At 63.1% G+C, this 17529-nt stretch overlaps 1 protein-coding gene across 1 annotated transcript; it reads right to left on the bottom strand.

The window, feature by feature from the left end:
- Nucleotides 1-3541: 3541 nt before the first annotated feature.
- LOC132251587 (class I histocompatibility antigen, F10 alpha chain-like) lies at nucleotides 3542-14018 on the bottom strand. The gene is made up of 10 exons (XM_059731497.1): nucleotides 13864-14018; nucleotides 10580-11025; nucleotides 9446-9709; nucleotides 8194-8466; nucleotides 7437-7730; nucleotides 7152-7238; nucleotides 6718-6744; nucleotides 6388-6420; nucleotides 5680-5714; nucleotides 3542-3875 (listed from the first exon to the last, which is right to left on the bottom strand). Exons 2-8 carry the CDS (start codon nucleotides 10920-10922, stop codon nucleotides 6395-6397), a joined length of 1314 nt encoding a protein of 437 aa, XP_059587480.1. The 5' UTR covers nucleotides 10923-11025; nucleotides 13864-14018; the 3' UTR covers nucleotides 3542-3875; nucleotides 5680-5714; nucleotides 6388-6394.
- Nucleotides 14019-17529: the final 3511 nt, after the last annotated feature.

The following is a 17529-nucleotide window of genomic DNA, read 5'->3' on the forward strand; positions in this document are numbered from 1 at the left end:
ATGCACACACCCCCTCCAAAGCACCCAAGATGCACACACACACACACACACACACACACACCCCGAGAATCCAGTACACACATCAGTGTGCACACACACACATGCAGAACCCACATGCCTGAGAGACACACACATGCACACACAGAATGCAGGTGCCAGGACAAAAGTGTGCACATGCACACACTCACTCACTCACAGAACCCTGGTGCCACAACATGCGCGCGTGTGCACACACACACAGAAACACAACCCAGGTGCCAGCACCCATGCACACATGTGCATGTGCATGTGCGCGCGCACACACACAGAACCCAGATGCCCAGGACAGATGCACACACACACATGCACACACAGAACCCAGGTCACAGGGGACACACACTCCAGGCCCCACATACAGACCCCAGGTGCTTGGGACAGACGTGCACATAGACACGGACAAAGACACACACACACACGCCCCAGGATGCACACACACAGAACCGAGGTGCCCCCCCACACACACACACACACCTAAGCACAGTGCGGGGTAGTTCTACACCGACCCAAGATGCCGGATGCGTTGGGTCCCCCCCAGCCCCGTTAGGCCTAGCTATGCCTAGATCATCCCTGACCACTGGCTCGCCAACCTCTTCTTGAAGATGGCCAGTGATGGGGAGTCCACAACTCCCCTAGGCGTAGGCCTAGATGCACCCAGATCAACCACTGGGACCAGTGGCTGTCCAACCTCTTCTTGAACCCCGTCAGTGATGGAGAGCCCACAACTCCCCTGGGTGCCAGCCTATCCGTGCCAACCTGATCCCTTCTGGGAGAGCTCCGGGGATGGAGAGCCCACAACTCCCCTGGGCCTCCCTGAACTACCCGGGACGAAGCGTCTCCCGAGGCCCAACCTAAGCCAACTACTAAAGCCTCGTTCCACCGCGCATCAGCAATTCAACGTTCTCGGGAGCCGGGGACTCGGACGCCGTAACCCCCGGGCATTTAAATGAGTATTTAAATGAGCCACGCTGATTGGAAGAGCTTATGAAGAGCGGAGAGGGGCCTGTCTCTGAACACCCCGCAGCTCGGGGCCAAGGGGGCTTCTCAGGGGAGGCTGGACCCTTAACTGGAGGATCGAGTGGATCCATCCAATCCGAAAATGCCCAAATTGCCAAGTTAGTATATGCCGGGGAAACGCCACGGCGGCGGCTCCGTCCAGTCTCGCGGGGGTCGAGCCGAGGGGGGGGGCTGGGGCGGCCTGAGAGGGGCAGGGACACGAGCAGGGATGGACGGGGGGGGCGGGGGGTTATGAAGTCGGAGGGAGGGGTTATGCGGGGGGGTGGGTCAATGGAGCGTTAAGGATGGAGGGAGGCGTATCCACCCACCCAGGGAACCAATCCGTCCGTCCGTCCATCCAAGCGCACATTCACGTTACAAACTACCCCGTCCCCCCCTTGCACCAGTCTGCCCCGGGGCTCAAATTGCGCCGCTTCCAGCCTTCTGCGCCTGCGCCGCAGAGTCCGGGCTGCCCCGCGGGCTGCTGGGGGTTGTAGTTTCCACTGCTGCCAGGCTCCGCTGGAAGGGCGGGGCGGGGGAGCCCAGGGCCCGCAGACCCGACCTAGTGCAGCACGCGTGCGTTCATTGCTGCGCGTGGGCGGGGTGAAGGGCTGCCCCTGTCCGGCACACCTGCCCCCCCCCCCGGGCATCTCTTTGGAGCCAGGCCAGTCTTACCTGGGGGTCCCCTGGGCCCTTAGATGCCCCCCTCGCCCCCCCCTAGCCGGGGGTCTAACCACCGTTAGCAAAGGCAGTCCCCTCGCTATCGGTGTGTTCAGGTGTCACAGCGAAAGCCCGGCAATAGGCGGGCACGTTCCTGTAGGTGCGCACGTGCAGGGCGGCGCAGGGCCGGGGTGGCTGCGGCTGTACGGTGTCAGCACGCGTGCAGCTACGAGGGAGGAAGGTCACCGTGTCACGGCCTGCGCTGGTGTGGTGGCGGCGCTGCGAAGGACCCGCCGCGGGGACGCGGACCAGCTGGTGCACGGAGCGGGGCCAAGGCCGAGGCCGAGGCCTTGCGCTCGGGTGCTGGGTATTTTCAATTAAAAAGCAACCCCTAAATGAACGGGGCTGCGTGTCCCATTGTTGGGGGGGGTAAGAGGAGGCTGGTGGCTGAGGAACGGAGAGGGCAGCTGCACCCCCGCACGGAGGCACCTGGGACACGACGGCGCTGGCGCAGAGGCCGTGCCCGCCGAGGGCCGCAGGCAGAAAGGTAAGTCACTGCCTGGCCCAAGGCCGTAGCACAAGGTGGGAGCGAACATCCTGCTGCGGGACAGGGTGGGTTTGTCCCACTGCCGCCCAGCCCCGCGGCACGACTTCCCCTGCTGGAGCGGGAAGGGAGCTGCTTGCACAGGGCTGGCGACACTGGTGGTTGTGAGCGTGACAGCGACGGTGCTCCTGGACGGGATAAAGGGCTGAACAGCAACACCGCAGCGCCGACCGCCACGCGCCACGAGTAACTGGGTGGGGGGTAGCCGGGAGCCTGGACGCCTGGTTTCTCTGGGCAGGTCTGTGCTGGGACCAGTCTTTCTCCCACAGAGACCTCAGTCCAGGACCCGCGCTGTTCAACAGCATCAGTGACTTGGATGAGGGGGTGGCAAGCACCTTGTTCAAATATGCTGACGGCACAAAGATGTGGGGGGAAGTGGGCATGCCAGAAGGGAGGAATAGGCTGCAGTCGGACCTGGACAGGTTACAGGGGTGGGTGGATGAGAACAGGATGTGTTCAACACTGACAAGTGCAAGGTGCTGCACCTGGGGAGGAAGACCCAGCAGCAGACCTACAGGTTGGGGAACTCCCCTCTCCTCAGTGCAGAGGCAGAAAAGGATCTTGGAGTCATTATTGATGCCAAGATGAACATGGGCCGACAGTGTGCGGACGCAGTCACGAACGCCAACCACACCTTGTCGTGCATCCACAGATGCATCTCGAGCAGGTCCAAGGTGATCCTCCCCCTCTACGCGACACTGGTCAGGCCGCAGGTGGAGTAGTGCGTCCAGGTCTGGGCGCTGCACTTCAGGAGGGATGTGGGCAGCATGGAGAGGGTCCAGGGGAGGCCACCCACGTGGTCAGGAGGCAGCAGGGCAGTCCCTACGAGGAGAGGCTATGGGACCTGAACCTGTTCAGCCTCCACAAGAGAAGGCTGAGGGGGACCTGGTGGTCGTCTATAAACTCACCAAGGTGGACCAGCAGGGAATGGGTAGACCCTGTTCCCCCCAGCACTCCCAGCAGCAACAAGGAACAACAGCCATAAGTTGTTAGAGACTATGTTCAGACTAGACATCAGGAGGCGCTACTTCACTGTCAGGGTGGCTAGGACCTGGAACCGACTTCCAAGGGGGGGGGGGGCTTTAAGAGGAGGCTGGACGAACACCTGGCCGGGGTCGTTTGACCTCAGTGCTCTTTCCTGCCATGGCACGGGGTCGGACTTGATGATCTGCTCGGGTCCCTTCCAACCCGACCAACTATGAAACTATAAAGGATAGAGAGGGCAGAGAGAAAGTCAGAAATGGCTAGGGGAAGGGGAGGAGTGTATTTTTAAACTAAAAAAAGAAAAGAAAAACTGGGGGTTTCTCTCCAAGAGTGCCAAATGTCTCTGGAGGTAGGAATGAAAATGTGCAGGTCACAGCGGAGCCCAAGACGCCGTGAGATCGCCTGGTCGGAAAAGCTCGTGCTGTGCAGTCAGGCTCCAATAAAAGAGCAGTCTCTTTGTCCCCAAGCTGTCTGATGGGCAGCAGGACACTGAACCGTTTCCTTCTGGTCACAATGTTTTATCTTTTGCAGGTGAGTGGGCAGATGAAAGGCTCTCCCGGGCAAGGCGTTTCCCTCTGTGAACCTGCAGTCTGGGCTGGAAACAAGAGGCAGGTGCTCGGGCATTGAGTGCGGTGCAGCCTGTCGCCCTGCGGGGGTCGCTGTCACACCTCGCCCCCTCGCCGTGGCACCGCCGGTGGGGTTTGCGGGCGGTCCGCGAGCGCAGCTGGCCACTGCCAACGCTGCCGGCGGGGTCTGTGGGTGGTCGCTGACCGCTGGCCGGTGCTCGCCACCCTGCCCCCCCGTCCCCCGCCGACAGTGCTGCCACTGCCTGCGGGCATGAGCGACGTGTGCCCGGCAGCTGGGGGCACGGTGGTGGCGGGGGCGGCAGAGGCAGCGGGAGCGCGGTGGCGGCAGTAAGCGGGAGCTCCCGGCGCTGTTCGGGGGGGCTGGCGAGCGCTGGCCAAGGGCCGGCGACCACCCACAGCTGCCACTGGCAGCGTTGGCAGTGGACAGCAGGGATCACGGACCGCCCGCAGACAGCACCAGCGGTGTTGGCAGTGGGGGGTGACCGGTGACCGCCCGCAGGCGCTGCCAACAGTGTCGGCTGTGCCGTTTTGCAGGGGTGCAGCCCCAAGCTCAGGGGTGCGCGTTCACCAGCCTGCACCCCCTGCGTCTCGCCCCTGCCTCCAGGAGCTCCCCGCCTAGCACCACCGTGGGTCTGGGACTGGTGCCAACAGCTCTTCCCTACGCCTGTCGGGCTGCAAGGCTGCGCCGATAGGGATTTGGGGGCCAGTACCGATTTCTAAGGAGGCAGAGCAGCCAACACTGATCCGATGTCTGATCCGCAGCCCGGCCGCGGAAGAGCAGCGCTCGGCTGTAAGTGTCGAGGGGGAAGGGGAGGGGGAAGCGACGCGGCGTCGTGGGGGGCAGGTCCAGGCCCCTGGGGGCAGAAGACACCGCTCGTCCTTGTGGCAGTCTTACCACCACAACCCAGTTCACGGGCAACTGGTGCCTCCCCACTCTGGGCGCGCACCACCAACCCATCGCCGACATGGGCGGGTCCCCCGGGGGCCAATCACCACCCCCGCAAGTGCCACCTGCAAACCTGGAAGTGCCGCTGGTGCATCTCAGGGTGGGGGGGACTGGCCAGCGCTCCCCACTCCCCAGTCGCTGAGGGGCAATCTCGGGGGCACATGCCCCCCCACGCCTCCCTTACACACTGCCTGTGACCCAGTTTTGCCCCAGCCGCACTCCTCTGCGCAGGAGGACTTCTTTCTTAGCTATGAAAACTTGGAGGTGATTCCAGGCACTGCAGTGATTTGGCATAATCCAACATTGGGCACGTTGGCAGCTGGCACAGGAGATTCAATCAATCGGGATTGCTTTCCTTTGCACGGCCGGAGCCCCGCGCTTGCACTCTTGTGCAAGATGCACTGGTATTGCAGTTCAGTCGTTTCAATTTTGTGTGTCGGGCTGGTCAGACTACGGTCACCACAGCCCCCTTCAGACTCCACTCGGCTGTGCGGACAGCACACGGGAGATGGCAGCACCGGGCAGCCACAGACCTGGCCTTGCTCCACCCGGGGTCTCTCCCTGCACCAAGGCAAGGACATGCCCCTTCCCAACGCACCTCCCAGGGCGGTCCTCGGCACCGCGCTAGCTCTGCTCTGCTGCAGCCCCTTCCCCGGACGCGCAGGGCCCAGAGCCCAGGCTGCCTGGGATGGCGATGGACACCCCCGCTCCCCCAGGAGCAGAGGCTGGCACAGACCCAGCCACGCAGCTCCCCAGCACTCGGCCTCGCACCCGCCCGGACTGGGGGGACCCGGCTCCCAGGGCTGGCTCAGAGAGGGGCGGCGTCTCCTTTGGGGGACCCTCCGGCCAGAGCCCCTCGCACTTACCTTCAAGGCAGGAGTTGAAGTGGGTGTTGCTCCCTCTGCGGGGAGGAAGGACAGGCATTAGCCAGGTGTCCCCAGCCCCATGAGCTCCTCCCGCCCCTCCCTGCACCTCCCACCCCGCGCTCAGGACAGCCAGGTGGGCATCAGCTGCTGCCAGCGCGGCCAGGAGGCCCCTTGCACGCCCCCCGCTCCGCAGCGCCAGCGCCCAGGCACCGGCTGGCAGGGCCGGCCCAGCTCACGGGGGCCCTGCTCCTCCCACCCCACGTCTCGCACCGAGGGGTGGCACTGCCAGGATCCCCCTGGCCCCACACGCAGCCACAGCTGCCCGCTCCACAGGAGGGAGGGGGAGACGTGACCCCAGCCCACGGGACACGGGGCAGGGCCGAGGTCGCCCCCCAGGCCAGGCGTCCACGTGCTAACAGCAGCCTCCAAGGACGAGGCACAGGAAAGCCCCCACCCCCAGGACCCGGCGAGCTCCCTCACTGGCACCCGGGCATGGAGGGTACAGACAGCGCCAGCACCGCGACCCTCTTCCCTAGCCTGGCTCTTCAGCCTTCAGACCCCGGGGAGCCGAGAGACCCACAGCAGGACTGCCCTGTCCCGCCCTGCCCTGCCCCGCCCCACCCCGCCCTGCCCTGCCCTGCCCTGCCTCGAGGCACTTCCTGGGGCCAGCTCACAGCCCCCTGTTTGCCCAGCGCCCATCACACTCACCGGAGAGCTACAAGGCTTCACAGGCTTCGTGGGCTGAGAGAGAAGGAAGAGCGGGTCAGAGCTCCCCGAGTGCGGGGACCGGTTCCCCCGGCCCAATGTCCCCCATGCGCCCACCAGCCCCCGCCGGCAGGACCGCGCAGACGCCAGGGCGATGGGCGCCTTGTGAGTGCCCGACAGGCCGAGGGCCCCGGGCTCTGCCCAGCCTCCCGGCACCGCCCGGCAGGTGCACGCCGACGGCGCGGGGCTGGGTGCGGCCGTCTGCGCTCGGGCTGCTCCGCACAGAGCCGCGCAGCGCTGGTGGGGAGAGACAGGAGGGGGCTTCGCACTCACCACGCACAGGTTTAGTTCCCCGTCTCCCTGCGGAGAGAAAGCAGAGGTCAGGACTGCGGCTGCTTGCTCACCTGGGGCCGGCTCCGACCTGGGGCCACAGCCCAGCAAGGAGCCGCCTGCGCAGCGCGGAGCAGGGGCTCGGCCCAGGACGTGGGGCCCGGACACCGCACCGGGGAGGGGACGGGCCGTGGGGCACGGTCCAGGTGGGGCCAAGAGCAGCCCTCGCCCCAGCAAGGCAGCCTCGCAGCGCTGGGCTGGGCTCTGGCTGCAGCCGGCCCGGGGCACGAGGGCCGGGGAGCCCAGAGCACCGGACAATCCCCCGTCCCCCCCCGGTCCCAGGCACGGCCGTGATGAGCCTGCCCCGCTCCCTGCCCGCCCTCCCCAGCACCAAGCCTGGGCATGGCCTGGCCCCAAGGGCTGCACCCAGCACGTACGGAGGAAGTAACCAGCTGTGCCCGTCATGGCACCGACCAGCAACATGGCACCGATAACGACACCCACAGTCATCCCTGGGCCGTACCCTGGACGAGGCAAGGGGCCCGTGAGCGAGGGGAACCCCCAGACGAGCCCCAACGCTGCACGGGCCCCGCGCCCCCTCCCCATCCGTGCCCCCCGTGCCCTCCCACCCCCAGCTCCTTCCCCGCTCAGGGGGTCGGTCAGCCCCTCCGTCCCCTCCCGCCAGGCGTCTTCTCGCTCCCGTGTGCGCGGGGGTCGCTCACCCGCCCTGCCCTTGTCCCAGGCCACTCTCAGGGCTGCCCCCAGGCTCTCGTGCTCCACGCGGCAGGTGTAGTCGTGGTCGCTGCTCGGGTCCATCTCGATGGTGGCCCGGGTCTGGTAGGTCCCGTCCCCGCTGGGAACGACCCCCGAGCGCCACGTCTCCTGGGGCTGCGCCTGCCCGTCCTTCAGCCACACGACAGCCACGTCCCGGGGGTAGAAGCCGTGGACCTGGCAGGACAGGGTGGTGCGTCCGTCCCGGGACGACGGCCTGTCGCTCACCTGTGCCACGGGACGCCCTGGGCGGGAGGAGACGCCTGTTACAGCACCCGCCTCTCCCGGGCCGTCGGCACCCCTGGCAGGAGCCCACGCGCGCCCTGCACCGGGCCACACGAACTGGCTCCAGCGCCCATTTCCGGCAGGAGGCGACGGCGTCGGGGCGGGAGCACAGGGGACGGGGACACGGCTGTGCTGGGCTCGGGGCTGCAGGAACGGGGTCCCGTACAGCCAATCTGTGCTTCTCAGACACGCGGCCGGGGCACGGACACCCGTGGGCTCTGCCCAGGGGGGAGGCCTGAGCAGGGCAGGGACGGGGGCACCAGGTCCCGCAGCAGCGCCAGGGTCTTGTCCAGCGGCAGGACCGGGACGCAGCGCTTGCCACCCCGGACACAGGGGGACGGGGCGGGCGTGCCCTGCGGGGCGGGCAGGGGAGGAAGGGGGTGCCCGGGCAGCGCTGCCCTGGGCGGTGACAGCGGGACTCACTGCTCTGCAGCGCTGCCTCCCCGTGCCGCAGGTACTGCTGCAGCCACGCGATGCAGGTCTCCTCCAGGTAGGATCTTGCATCCTGAAGAACGGCCTTCTCCTCATTCCAGGTGTGCTGGGTGCGCTGGGCCTGTGCCGGGGCTGCCACCCAGGTGCGCGTTGCCAGGTCATAGCTGATGAAGTCTGCCCCGTCGTAGCCCAGCTGCATGTGGCCTCCAGTGCTGCCGTCTGCGCGGACCTCACAGCCGTACGTGAACTGGAGCGTGTGAGACCCTGAAACGCAGATCCAGGCCCTGGGTCAGTCGCGCCCCGCGGAGCAGGTGCCCGAGGGCTGCCGGGCTGGGCGGGGGCAGCGCCGACCCCACGGCGGGGCAGCGCGGAGACAGCTCGGGGGCTCTGTCCACAGACAACAAGGCTGAGGGGACACAACCGCGGCCCCCGCGCACCCGGGGAACAGCTGGTCTCTGCCCGGCCGTGGGCCAGCCGGCCCGTCTCGGGAAGGCAGAGCGGGCTTGGAGGCCACGAGGGCCGACCTCAGGCACAGCTCACCTGTCCGTGACACCCAGGGGCTGGGACAGGCTCAGGGAGCTGCACGCGACAGGGGAGGGCACGGGCTGGGGAGCTGTGCGCTGACCCCGGCAGGACAGACAAGAGCTGTTCCCAGCGCCATCGGGCACACGCGGTGTCCCTGCACGCGTCAGCCAGGGGGCAAGGGCTGGGCACCTGCTTCCCGGAGCCAGACAGCCGGGGGGGGGGGGGGTGCGGTCTGTGTAACACAGAGACAGGCAATTATTTTGGGTGGAGGGCTGCTTACTGAGTTTTGGCAAGCCATCGAGGGCTGCATGACAAGCAGCTGGGGGCAGATGAATACTAATTTTCTAAATGTTTTAGGGGCCCGCAGGCTGGATACAATGGCCTGGCAGGCTGCATTTTGCCCACCCGTGGTGTAACAGGTGCTGAAGCACTGATCTGCCAGGCCAGAGGAGCACCAGAGTCTCGGTCTGCTGGGCACAGGCCAGCGGATTCCGCTGCCACTGGATGGGTGCATGGGATGGGGAGAGGCCTCCTGCCCCAGTGGCTGTGGGAAGAGCTGGCTGCAGGGACACACAGACCAGACACGAGACAATGCGACGCCCACCCGGCTCCCCACCCTGCGCTGCTGATGCGCAGGTGTCTCCCCAACACCCTTGTCATCACCTGCAGTGCCAGGGTCCCCCTCGACTTCCTTTCACACCTGCCTGCTCACACTCACCCCCCGTCTGGTTGTAGTGATGCTGCAGGTTGACTAGGTTTCGTTTAAATCCGTCCTGCCAGCCCTGCAAGCTCATGGTTTCCCCCTCCCAGAAGTTTGGGTCGACGGCACCCTGCACCCAGTCCCCGCGCGGCTCCTGTCTCCGTGTCTCGCTGTCGTAGTGGAGAATTTGCTGATCGTCCACGTAGCCCACGGCAGTGAAAACAGCCATGTCCGGGCTGGGGTCCGACACCGCCGTGTAGAGATGCCGGTAGGAGTGGGAGTCTGCAGGAGTGACAGTGCCAGTGCTAGTGGGACAGATACAAGTGCCGCCCCTGCTCACTGTCCCCTCCTGGAGGGGCCAGAGGGGAGAGACACGGGGCAGCACCAGGCTGGAGCGGGGGCGCAGAGCGAGGGGGCGGTGGGGCCACAGGACAGGGCAGAGCCGGCAGAGTGTGGGGCAGGGACCGGGAAGGAGGGACGGGACCGACCCAGCAGGCCACAGGCTTGGCCTGGAGGGGCCACGCACCGCGTCCCACAGCCCGGTCATGCTGCCCCGCAACCCCCGCCCCAGGCATGGCCCCGCACGGCCCCGCACGGCCCACCCTGCTCCGGGGAGCCCTCGTGCGCCCGAGTCCGGGCCGGGGCCCTGCACCAAGAGCCTGGGCTCAGCCCCTCAAACCGCAACTTGATGTGTGGTCAGGGCTGGGGCCGAGGGGACCCTACAGAGCAGACGGGGGTCCGGCTGGATGAGTAGTTTGCCTTGGCTTGCGCCCATCTACGTTCCCCGTCAGAGGCTGCGGGTCCTCTCCTCCCGCCCACCAGCAGCTCCCGGGGACCGGCCGCGCGGGGAGCGTGCTGCACGGCTCTTTGGGGCCCGCCTGCCCCGACCCGATCCCTGTCCTGCTCCAGCCCAGGCAGGGCAGTCCCGCACGGCCCCGCGGGGATCGGGGTTGCTCCCAGCTCAGCTCCCGCTGCGCCTGCCGGCCGGTCCCACTGCCAGGGAGCTCACCGGGACCCCGCCACCCGGGATCCCCACGCGGAGCGGGGCAGGACCCCACAGTGAGGCTGCCCCCGCCCGGCCGTGCCCACATTCCCTGCATCGGGACCCCGGCTCTGTCCTACCCCCGGCCCCGTGCAGGCGCTGCCACTCACCGGCGCTGGTTCGTGGCACAGCCGCAGCGCCCACGAGCAGCAGCAGGAACCACAGCCGGGAGCCTGGCGCCACCTTCGCAGCAGCTTCCTGCGGCGCTTCCAGCCGCTGTGCACAGACGTTGCAGGTGCTCCCGCGCAGCGACGGGCGCCACGGGCCATGGCGCAGCCCGCAGGGCGCTGCAGGGTCACCCCGCGGTGCTGCACCAACATCGCGGGTGCCCCTGCCCAGCGATGGGTGCGGCGGGCTGTGCTGCTGCCTGCGGGGCGCCGCACGGTCACTGCGCGGTGCGGGGGGGCACGGGCCCAGACCCCCGCATTCCCGCTGCGGCGCGGCCCTGGCCATCGGCTGCGGGGGACGAGGCTCAAATTGGTGCCTTTTATTCCCGGTTCCTTTTTCAGAGCCGATCTACACCCAGTGCAAGCTTCTTACTCATGAATTGCACAGTCTAGAGAGAGAGACTCTCGTTAGCTATGCATATTCACTAATTCATTGTCACATAATATCCTGCACGAAGGACAGAGCCCTAAATGAAGATCAGATTAGGATGGGATTATGGGGCAAAACTCTTCTTAGGCCGCCCCGGACTGTGTGTTGGTGCCACAAGGGGCCCGTCCCGAATGCCCCCCAGCAGAGTCCAGCCCAAAGCACCGTTTGGCTGCGAGGGGCCTCCTGCACACTATACACACCGGTACACTTGGCCACTTCCCCTGTGCTCCACCCCACAGCCGACCTCACAAGCTAGTCAGCAGCAAACAAATATGCAGCGGCTGGCTCTGCGCCCCCCCCCCCCCCGCCCAGCCCCTGCCCCCCCAGTGCCCCTCACTCCCAACCCGCAGCCCCCCACATCGGAGACCACTCAATCCCTGCACCCTCCTTTATCCAGGTATTGGGGAGGGCACCCCCCACCCCGTGCCCCTCTGGGCCCCATGTCCTGAGGCCTGGGCCTGCTGGCTCTGTGGGGGGCTGCAGGGCTGGGGGTGGGTCCCAGTTTTGGGGGCCCAAGGCTTTGCCCCTGCTTTGGGCTGTGGCCTCAAGGGGCTGGTGCCTGAAGTGGCCCAGGCAGCTCCACTGCAGCGGGGGGTCCTGGGCTCATGCACATTGGGGGTTGGGGGGGGGGTTGGGTCACAGCTTGGTATCATAGAATCACGGAAGTTGGGTTGGAAGGGACTTCGCAGAGGAGGCAGGAGGGAAACTGGGCTCAAGTGACCCCAGCCAGGTAGGCATCGAGCCAGGGTAGGAGCCAGCACCACTTCCCATGGAGTTGGTCCCAGATCCTAGCCGCCCTGACTGTGAAGTAGTTCCTACGGATGTCTAATCTAAACCTACTCTCCAACAACTTGTGGCCGTTATTCCTTGTTATCCGGGGGGGGGCGCAAGGGGAAACAAGGTCTCCCCCAAACCCTTCTGGTCCCCCCTAGTGAGTTTATAGATGGTCACCAGGTCCCCCCTCAGTCTTCTCTTGTGAAGGCTGAACAGGTTTAGGTCCCGTAGCCTCTCATCGTAGGTCCTGCCCTGCTGCCCCGATCATGCGGGTGGGCCTCGTCTAGCCCCTCTCCATGCTGCCCACATCCCTCCTGACGTGCGGCACCCAGAACTGGACACAGTACTCCAGCTGCGGTCTGACCAGTGTCACATAGAGGGGGAGGATCACCTCCTTGGCCCTACTTGAGATGCACCTGTGGATGCACGATAAGGTCTGGTTAGCCCTGCCGACTGTGACCTCGCATTGTCGGCCCATGTTCATCTTGGAGTCAATGATGACTCCAAGATCCCTTTCTGCCTCGGTGCTCTCAGGAAGGGAGTTTCCCATCTTGTAAGTGTGCTGCTGGTTACTACTGCCCACGTGCAGCACCCTGCACTTGTCCGGATTGAAATGCATCCTGTTTTTGTCATCCCACCCCTGCAACCTATCCAGGTCTTGCTGCAGTCTTTCCCTCCCTGCTAGCGTGCCCACCTCACCCCAGATTTTGGTATCATCAGCGAATTTGAACAGGTTGCTTTTCACCCCCTCGTCCAAACCGCTGATAAAGAGATTGAACAGTGCGGGCCCAAGGACCGAGCCCTGGGGGACTCTGCTGCCCACTTCCCCCCAAGTTGAATATGACCCGTCCACCACCACCCCCTGAGTACGACCCTTCAGCCAATTTGCAATCCATCTGACTGTGTAGACATCGATGCCACAGTCGCCTAGTTTTTTAATGAGGATGCGGTGAGAGACAGTGGCAAAGGCCTTACTGAAGTCCAGAAAGACTACGTCCACGGCGACACCTGCATCCAATGCTTTTGTGACCTGATCGTAAAAGGCAATCAGGTTGGTCTGACATGACCTGCCCCTAATGAAGCCGTGCTGGCTGCCCTTGAGCATCATCCCCGATGCCGGCCCGTCACAGTTGTGCTGCTTGATGAACTTCTCAAAGAGTTTCCCCAGGATTGAGGTAAGACTGACAGGCCTACTGAGATAAGACTGACGGGTATGAGGGACCCCCTGTCCAGGGGGTAACTAGCTGGAGCTGGGGGGCACGGAGGGGGTGGGAGTCAACCTTCCCCCCCAGCAGCCATTGAGGGCCCATATTCACACCCGTGTGTTGTGCACACCCCCATACACCCGCGGCCCAGTGCCCATGATCAAGAGAAGCAGCTGCACAGCTCAGCATGACCACAGCCCGCAGTCGTGCAGTGTCACAGTTCAAAGAGGAGGGAACAAGAAGGGCTTTGTGGCTCCCTGCCCTGGCGCTCCCGTGCCCAGCCTGTGCCCTGGCAGACGGCAAACCACGAGGTGTGGGCGCAGCGGGGCCCACGGGCACCAAGGGCCGAGGCTGCGCTGCCCCCAGCCATGAGCCCTGGCACCCTCCAGCCCCAGCAACCTGTGGGGCACGTCCCAACCCCCCCCCACCACTGCTGCCAGACTTCAGCGCTGGGGGTGATGTTGGGGGAGGGGCCAGCACCCCCAAGCCTCCCATGTCAGCCCCCCAGCCTCGATCCCGTCCTGCCCCCAGCCCCCCCATCAGCCCCACCCCTTAAACTTGGTGCCCCAGCTCTGCTCCCCCCCTCAGGCCCCCATGTGCCCCAATCCCCCCAACTCCTGCCCATTTACCCCAGATCTGCCCCCATGTACCCCCTTTTCTGCCTGGCTTCTTTCCCCCTCGCTCCATGCCACAATACGCCCCCATGCAGCAGGGGGGCTGGGGGAGTGTATCCTGTCCCCTCCCATATACCCCTCCCACGGGCCGGGCTGGGAGCGGGGCACCGGTGCTAGGGGACAGGGCTGGGGTCGGGGGCAGACCTCGCGCTCCACCTCCGCGGCAGTCCCTGGCAGGCGGCTCGTCCCAGCCCCGGACAGCGACTGCTCCAGCCCTGGCTCCGGCACCGCCGCGTCCCGTCCCCCACGCGGCGCCCGCCGGCCTCTCGCCTGGAGCGCTGCAGCGCCGGCCGCACGCACCCGGGACTAGCGGGAAATGCGCAGGGGCGCTGCGCCGCACCGGCTCAGTCAGTCCGGGGGGACGGGGCAAGGGGAGGGACCGCCATGGAAACCAGTACACTTGGCCACTCCCCTGTGCTCATCTCCACAGCCGACCTCACGAGCTCGCTAGCAGCCCCTGCCCCCGCCACTCGCTTGCTTTTTTCCGACCGGGGCGATCTCCCCGCCGCCCCGATCCGGGACGCAGTCGCCTCCAGCCCCTCTCTGCGGGGCCGAGCACCCGGCCGTCCCGCCCGCCCCCGCCTCGCCCGCCCGGGGTGCTGCTCGCCGGTCGCCCGGCCGGCTCCGCGCTGCCCGGTGCCCAGTGGGCGAACGCGAGGTCCCGGCTCTGCCTTTCATGCCCGGCGGTAGCCGCAGTTCCCCTGCTCTGTCCCCGGTGTGCTAGCCCCATCGCTCTGCAGCTGTCAGCACCAGCTTCATGGATACACAGACGTCCCTGCTAACGGCGCTGACAGCAGCGGTCTCGTTGTTCATTAGCTCGGGAATCTGAGTGAGCGGCTGCAGATGGTGGCGGCGGGGTCTCTCTGGCACCTCAAGGCCCTTTGGCCTCTCTCCCCTTGCTGGGCCAGCTGGGACCTCTGGACCTCCCCTTAGTCCAGCGCTGCCCAATTTATGGCCCACAGGCTGGATCCAGTCCACTGAGGGACTTTTCCTGGCCCGCAGTGCGCCCCTCAGTGCCCCAGTCCTGCTGGTGCCCCCCACTCCCAACCTGCAGCCCCTGCCCTCCCAACCTTTGTGCTTAGCTTGCACCTGGTGGGTGCAAATGGGGAAATACTGTTCCTGACTGAAAATGAATCTCAAAGTTGGCTCTCTAAGTAAAGCTTACGGAAAAGAAGAGTTGGAGAGTGCCCCCACCTAGAGATGGGGAATTCCAGTTAAGGGTGACTCTATTGCCAAAGAGAAGCGCCATTATAAATATGCATTAGGAGGAAGGTGGAAGCTAGTTTCATGCGTTAGGAAAGGTAAGCTATCTGGTATATGAAGAGGGGAGAGACAACCTAGGGCTAAAAGATCTGGTCGCTGATCCGAGATTCAGAACTGAGACGAAGAAGCCGGGAACCCCGGACAAGACCTCACGGCCCGGCTGTCCAGCAACGGCACGCGCATTGTCTCTCGGGGTGGTGAGCATGTTGTATCGAGCAACTACACGAGTAGAATTGGAACTGCTAAGAGCTTTGTTATTGGTTAAAGACTTTGTTAAAATTTGTTATGGGTTAATGAGTGACCTGTCCTAGTCTTGAATTAACACCTGGCACAAGGCCCAACTTAATGGTACCGGACGTAACAAACCAGTGGAAAATGTTGGCAAATGGATGAAGGTCACTTGAACATGACGCGTGCACATTAACGGCGCAAACTGCCCAGGGAAGCAGCAACCCTGGGGAAAACCAGTGGGTTGCTGTGTGAAAGTCCAACAGGTAGAAATGGCAGCCAGTGGGTTGTCTGGGAAGTGTTGCTTTAGGCAACTTGAGTCACTGGATGGGGAGAAGGTGGTTGTGGTTGTTGGACTAGGAGAAAACGACTGGGGAAAATTGAGGAGGCAACAGACACGTGTTGCTGGAGTTGTTTGTTGTAGTTGCTCTTTTTGGTAACAAGAATTGCAACCTATTACCACCCCAGACGGGTAGCGTGGAGTTGGCGATGGCAAAGCCATTGACCCTCTGAGACCAACAGGTCCTAGCAAAGGAAACCTGGCCCTGGAGCCCAAGTTGATGTTCTTGTTACAGCAACTAAGTCAAAAGAAACGAAGGAGAAAATGAAAGCAGGAGCCGTTGAGCCTCCCTGGGCAAGGACTATGCATATTTATTTCAAAACTGAAAATGACAGCTACAGCCTTTCTACTTACAGAGGCATTAAAACTCCTGAAATGAAGAAAGCCATTAGGTTTGTGGGTGATTTGGTTAATTTGTGGCAAGAATGTATGAATGCAAAATAATTTGCAGCACTCCCCGAATGTAAACAGCAAGTCAGTAATACTTGCATGAAAAAATAGCAGCCACGGAAAAGTATGTAGGAAGGTAAAAATAGCTAAAACTATGGGTGGAAAACCATAAAGATTAACCAGGAGGGGAATCAAGGCCAAGCCTCAGCTCCCCCACATGGGAAAAAGGAAGGTGTCTGGCAGCCCCCAGTTTAACCCTTGTCGTCACTGATACCCGTTAAGGAGAACAGCTGAGTTGTTTCTGTGCAGCTCAAAAGTTGACACAAAGGGGGGCAGCGCCAGGGCAAACCATGGCAGTCGATACAGGCTCCTCATTTTTACTTGTATGTAAGGAAAAAGGAAGTTGGCTGGTAAAAGAAAGAATAGAGTTTAAGAAAAGGGCTTGTCAGGCATTTGAAATGAAGCACCCCCGAGCTTTTGGGAAAGTGAAGGAGGCAAAGCACACTTTTAAAACAGCTGTAAAAAAAGGGAAGAAATTGGAACATAAACCTGCCCTTGATTTCTCATGGGAAACCAGCAGTTGCCCATGAAGTTATGATGGAAAGCTGGTGACCTGGGTTGGTATCGGGCTTATTGAAACCCCCCCCCCGCGCCTTGTGCTGCGTCAGAGCTAGGCCCACTAGACTTGTAAATCAGGCTCGTCCTACCGTATATCAAATGAAAATGCAGTCAAAGGGCAGTGAAATCAAATAAAAATGGGTTCATGCATCACAAGTACTTGCTTGGAAAGAGGGCAAACCCCTTAACAACATAACTAGCTGTCTAGTGAGTTATCTGCCTCGGCAGTCTCTTAATTTTCTTTTCTAGGTTAATGATCTCACTGCTAAAAATGTGGCAGTTATCCAGAAACGGCCAGAGACTCACATGGGCTAGGATGTGGGGGCGGGGAAATGTCATAGATTTCATAGACATTAGGGCGGGAAGGAACCCTGGAGGATCATCGAGTCCAGCCCCCGCCCCAGGGCCAGGAACTCAGCTGGGTTCAAAGGATCCCAGTACGATAAATGTCCAAACATCTCTTAAAGGAGTCCAAAGTAGGTGCTTGAACCACCTCCACCGGCAGTCTGCTCCAGCCTTGGGGGCTTGGACAGTAAAGAAGGTCTTCCTTATGTCCAGCCTGAAACGGTCTTGGAGGAGTTTGTGACCATTGGACCTCGTCATCCCTTGGGGCACTCTGGTGAACAAACGTTCCCCCAGATACTGGTGGTCCCCCCTGATAAACTTGTAGGCGGCCACCAGATCACCCCTGAGCCTGCACTTCTCCAGGCTGAAGAGTGCCCTGGCTCTCGGCCTGTCATCATAAGGCCTGTTCTCCTGACCTCTGATCATCTGCGTGGCTCTCCTCTGCACTCTCTCAAGCTTCTCCACATCCTTTCTAAAGTGTGGAACCCAAAATTGAATGCATTACTCCAGCTGTGGCCTCACCAAGGCTGAGTACGTAGTTCCTGATTGCATGGCCATGACCGCAGGACTCAGCAGGAACCAGCCCGGCCCCAAGGGTTGGGGTGAGTGTCCTTGGTCCACCCCTA

Source organism: Alligator mississippiensis, chromosome 7, assembly GCF_030867095.1.
Source record: "Alligator mississippiensis isolate rAllMis1 chromosome 7, rAllMis1, whole genome shotgun sequence".
Classification (NCBI taxonomy): domain Eukaryota; kingdom Metazoa; phylum Chordata; order Crocodylia; family Alligatoridae; genus Alligator; species Alligator mississippiensis.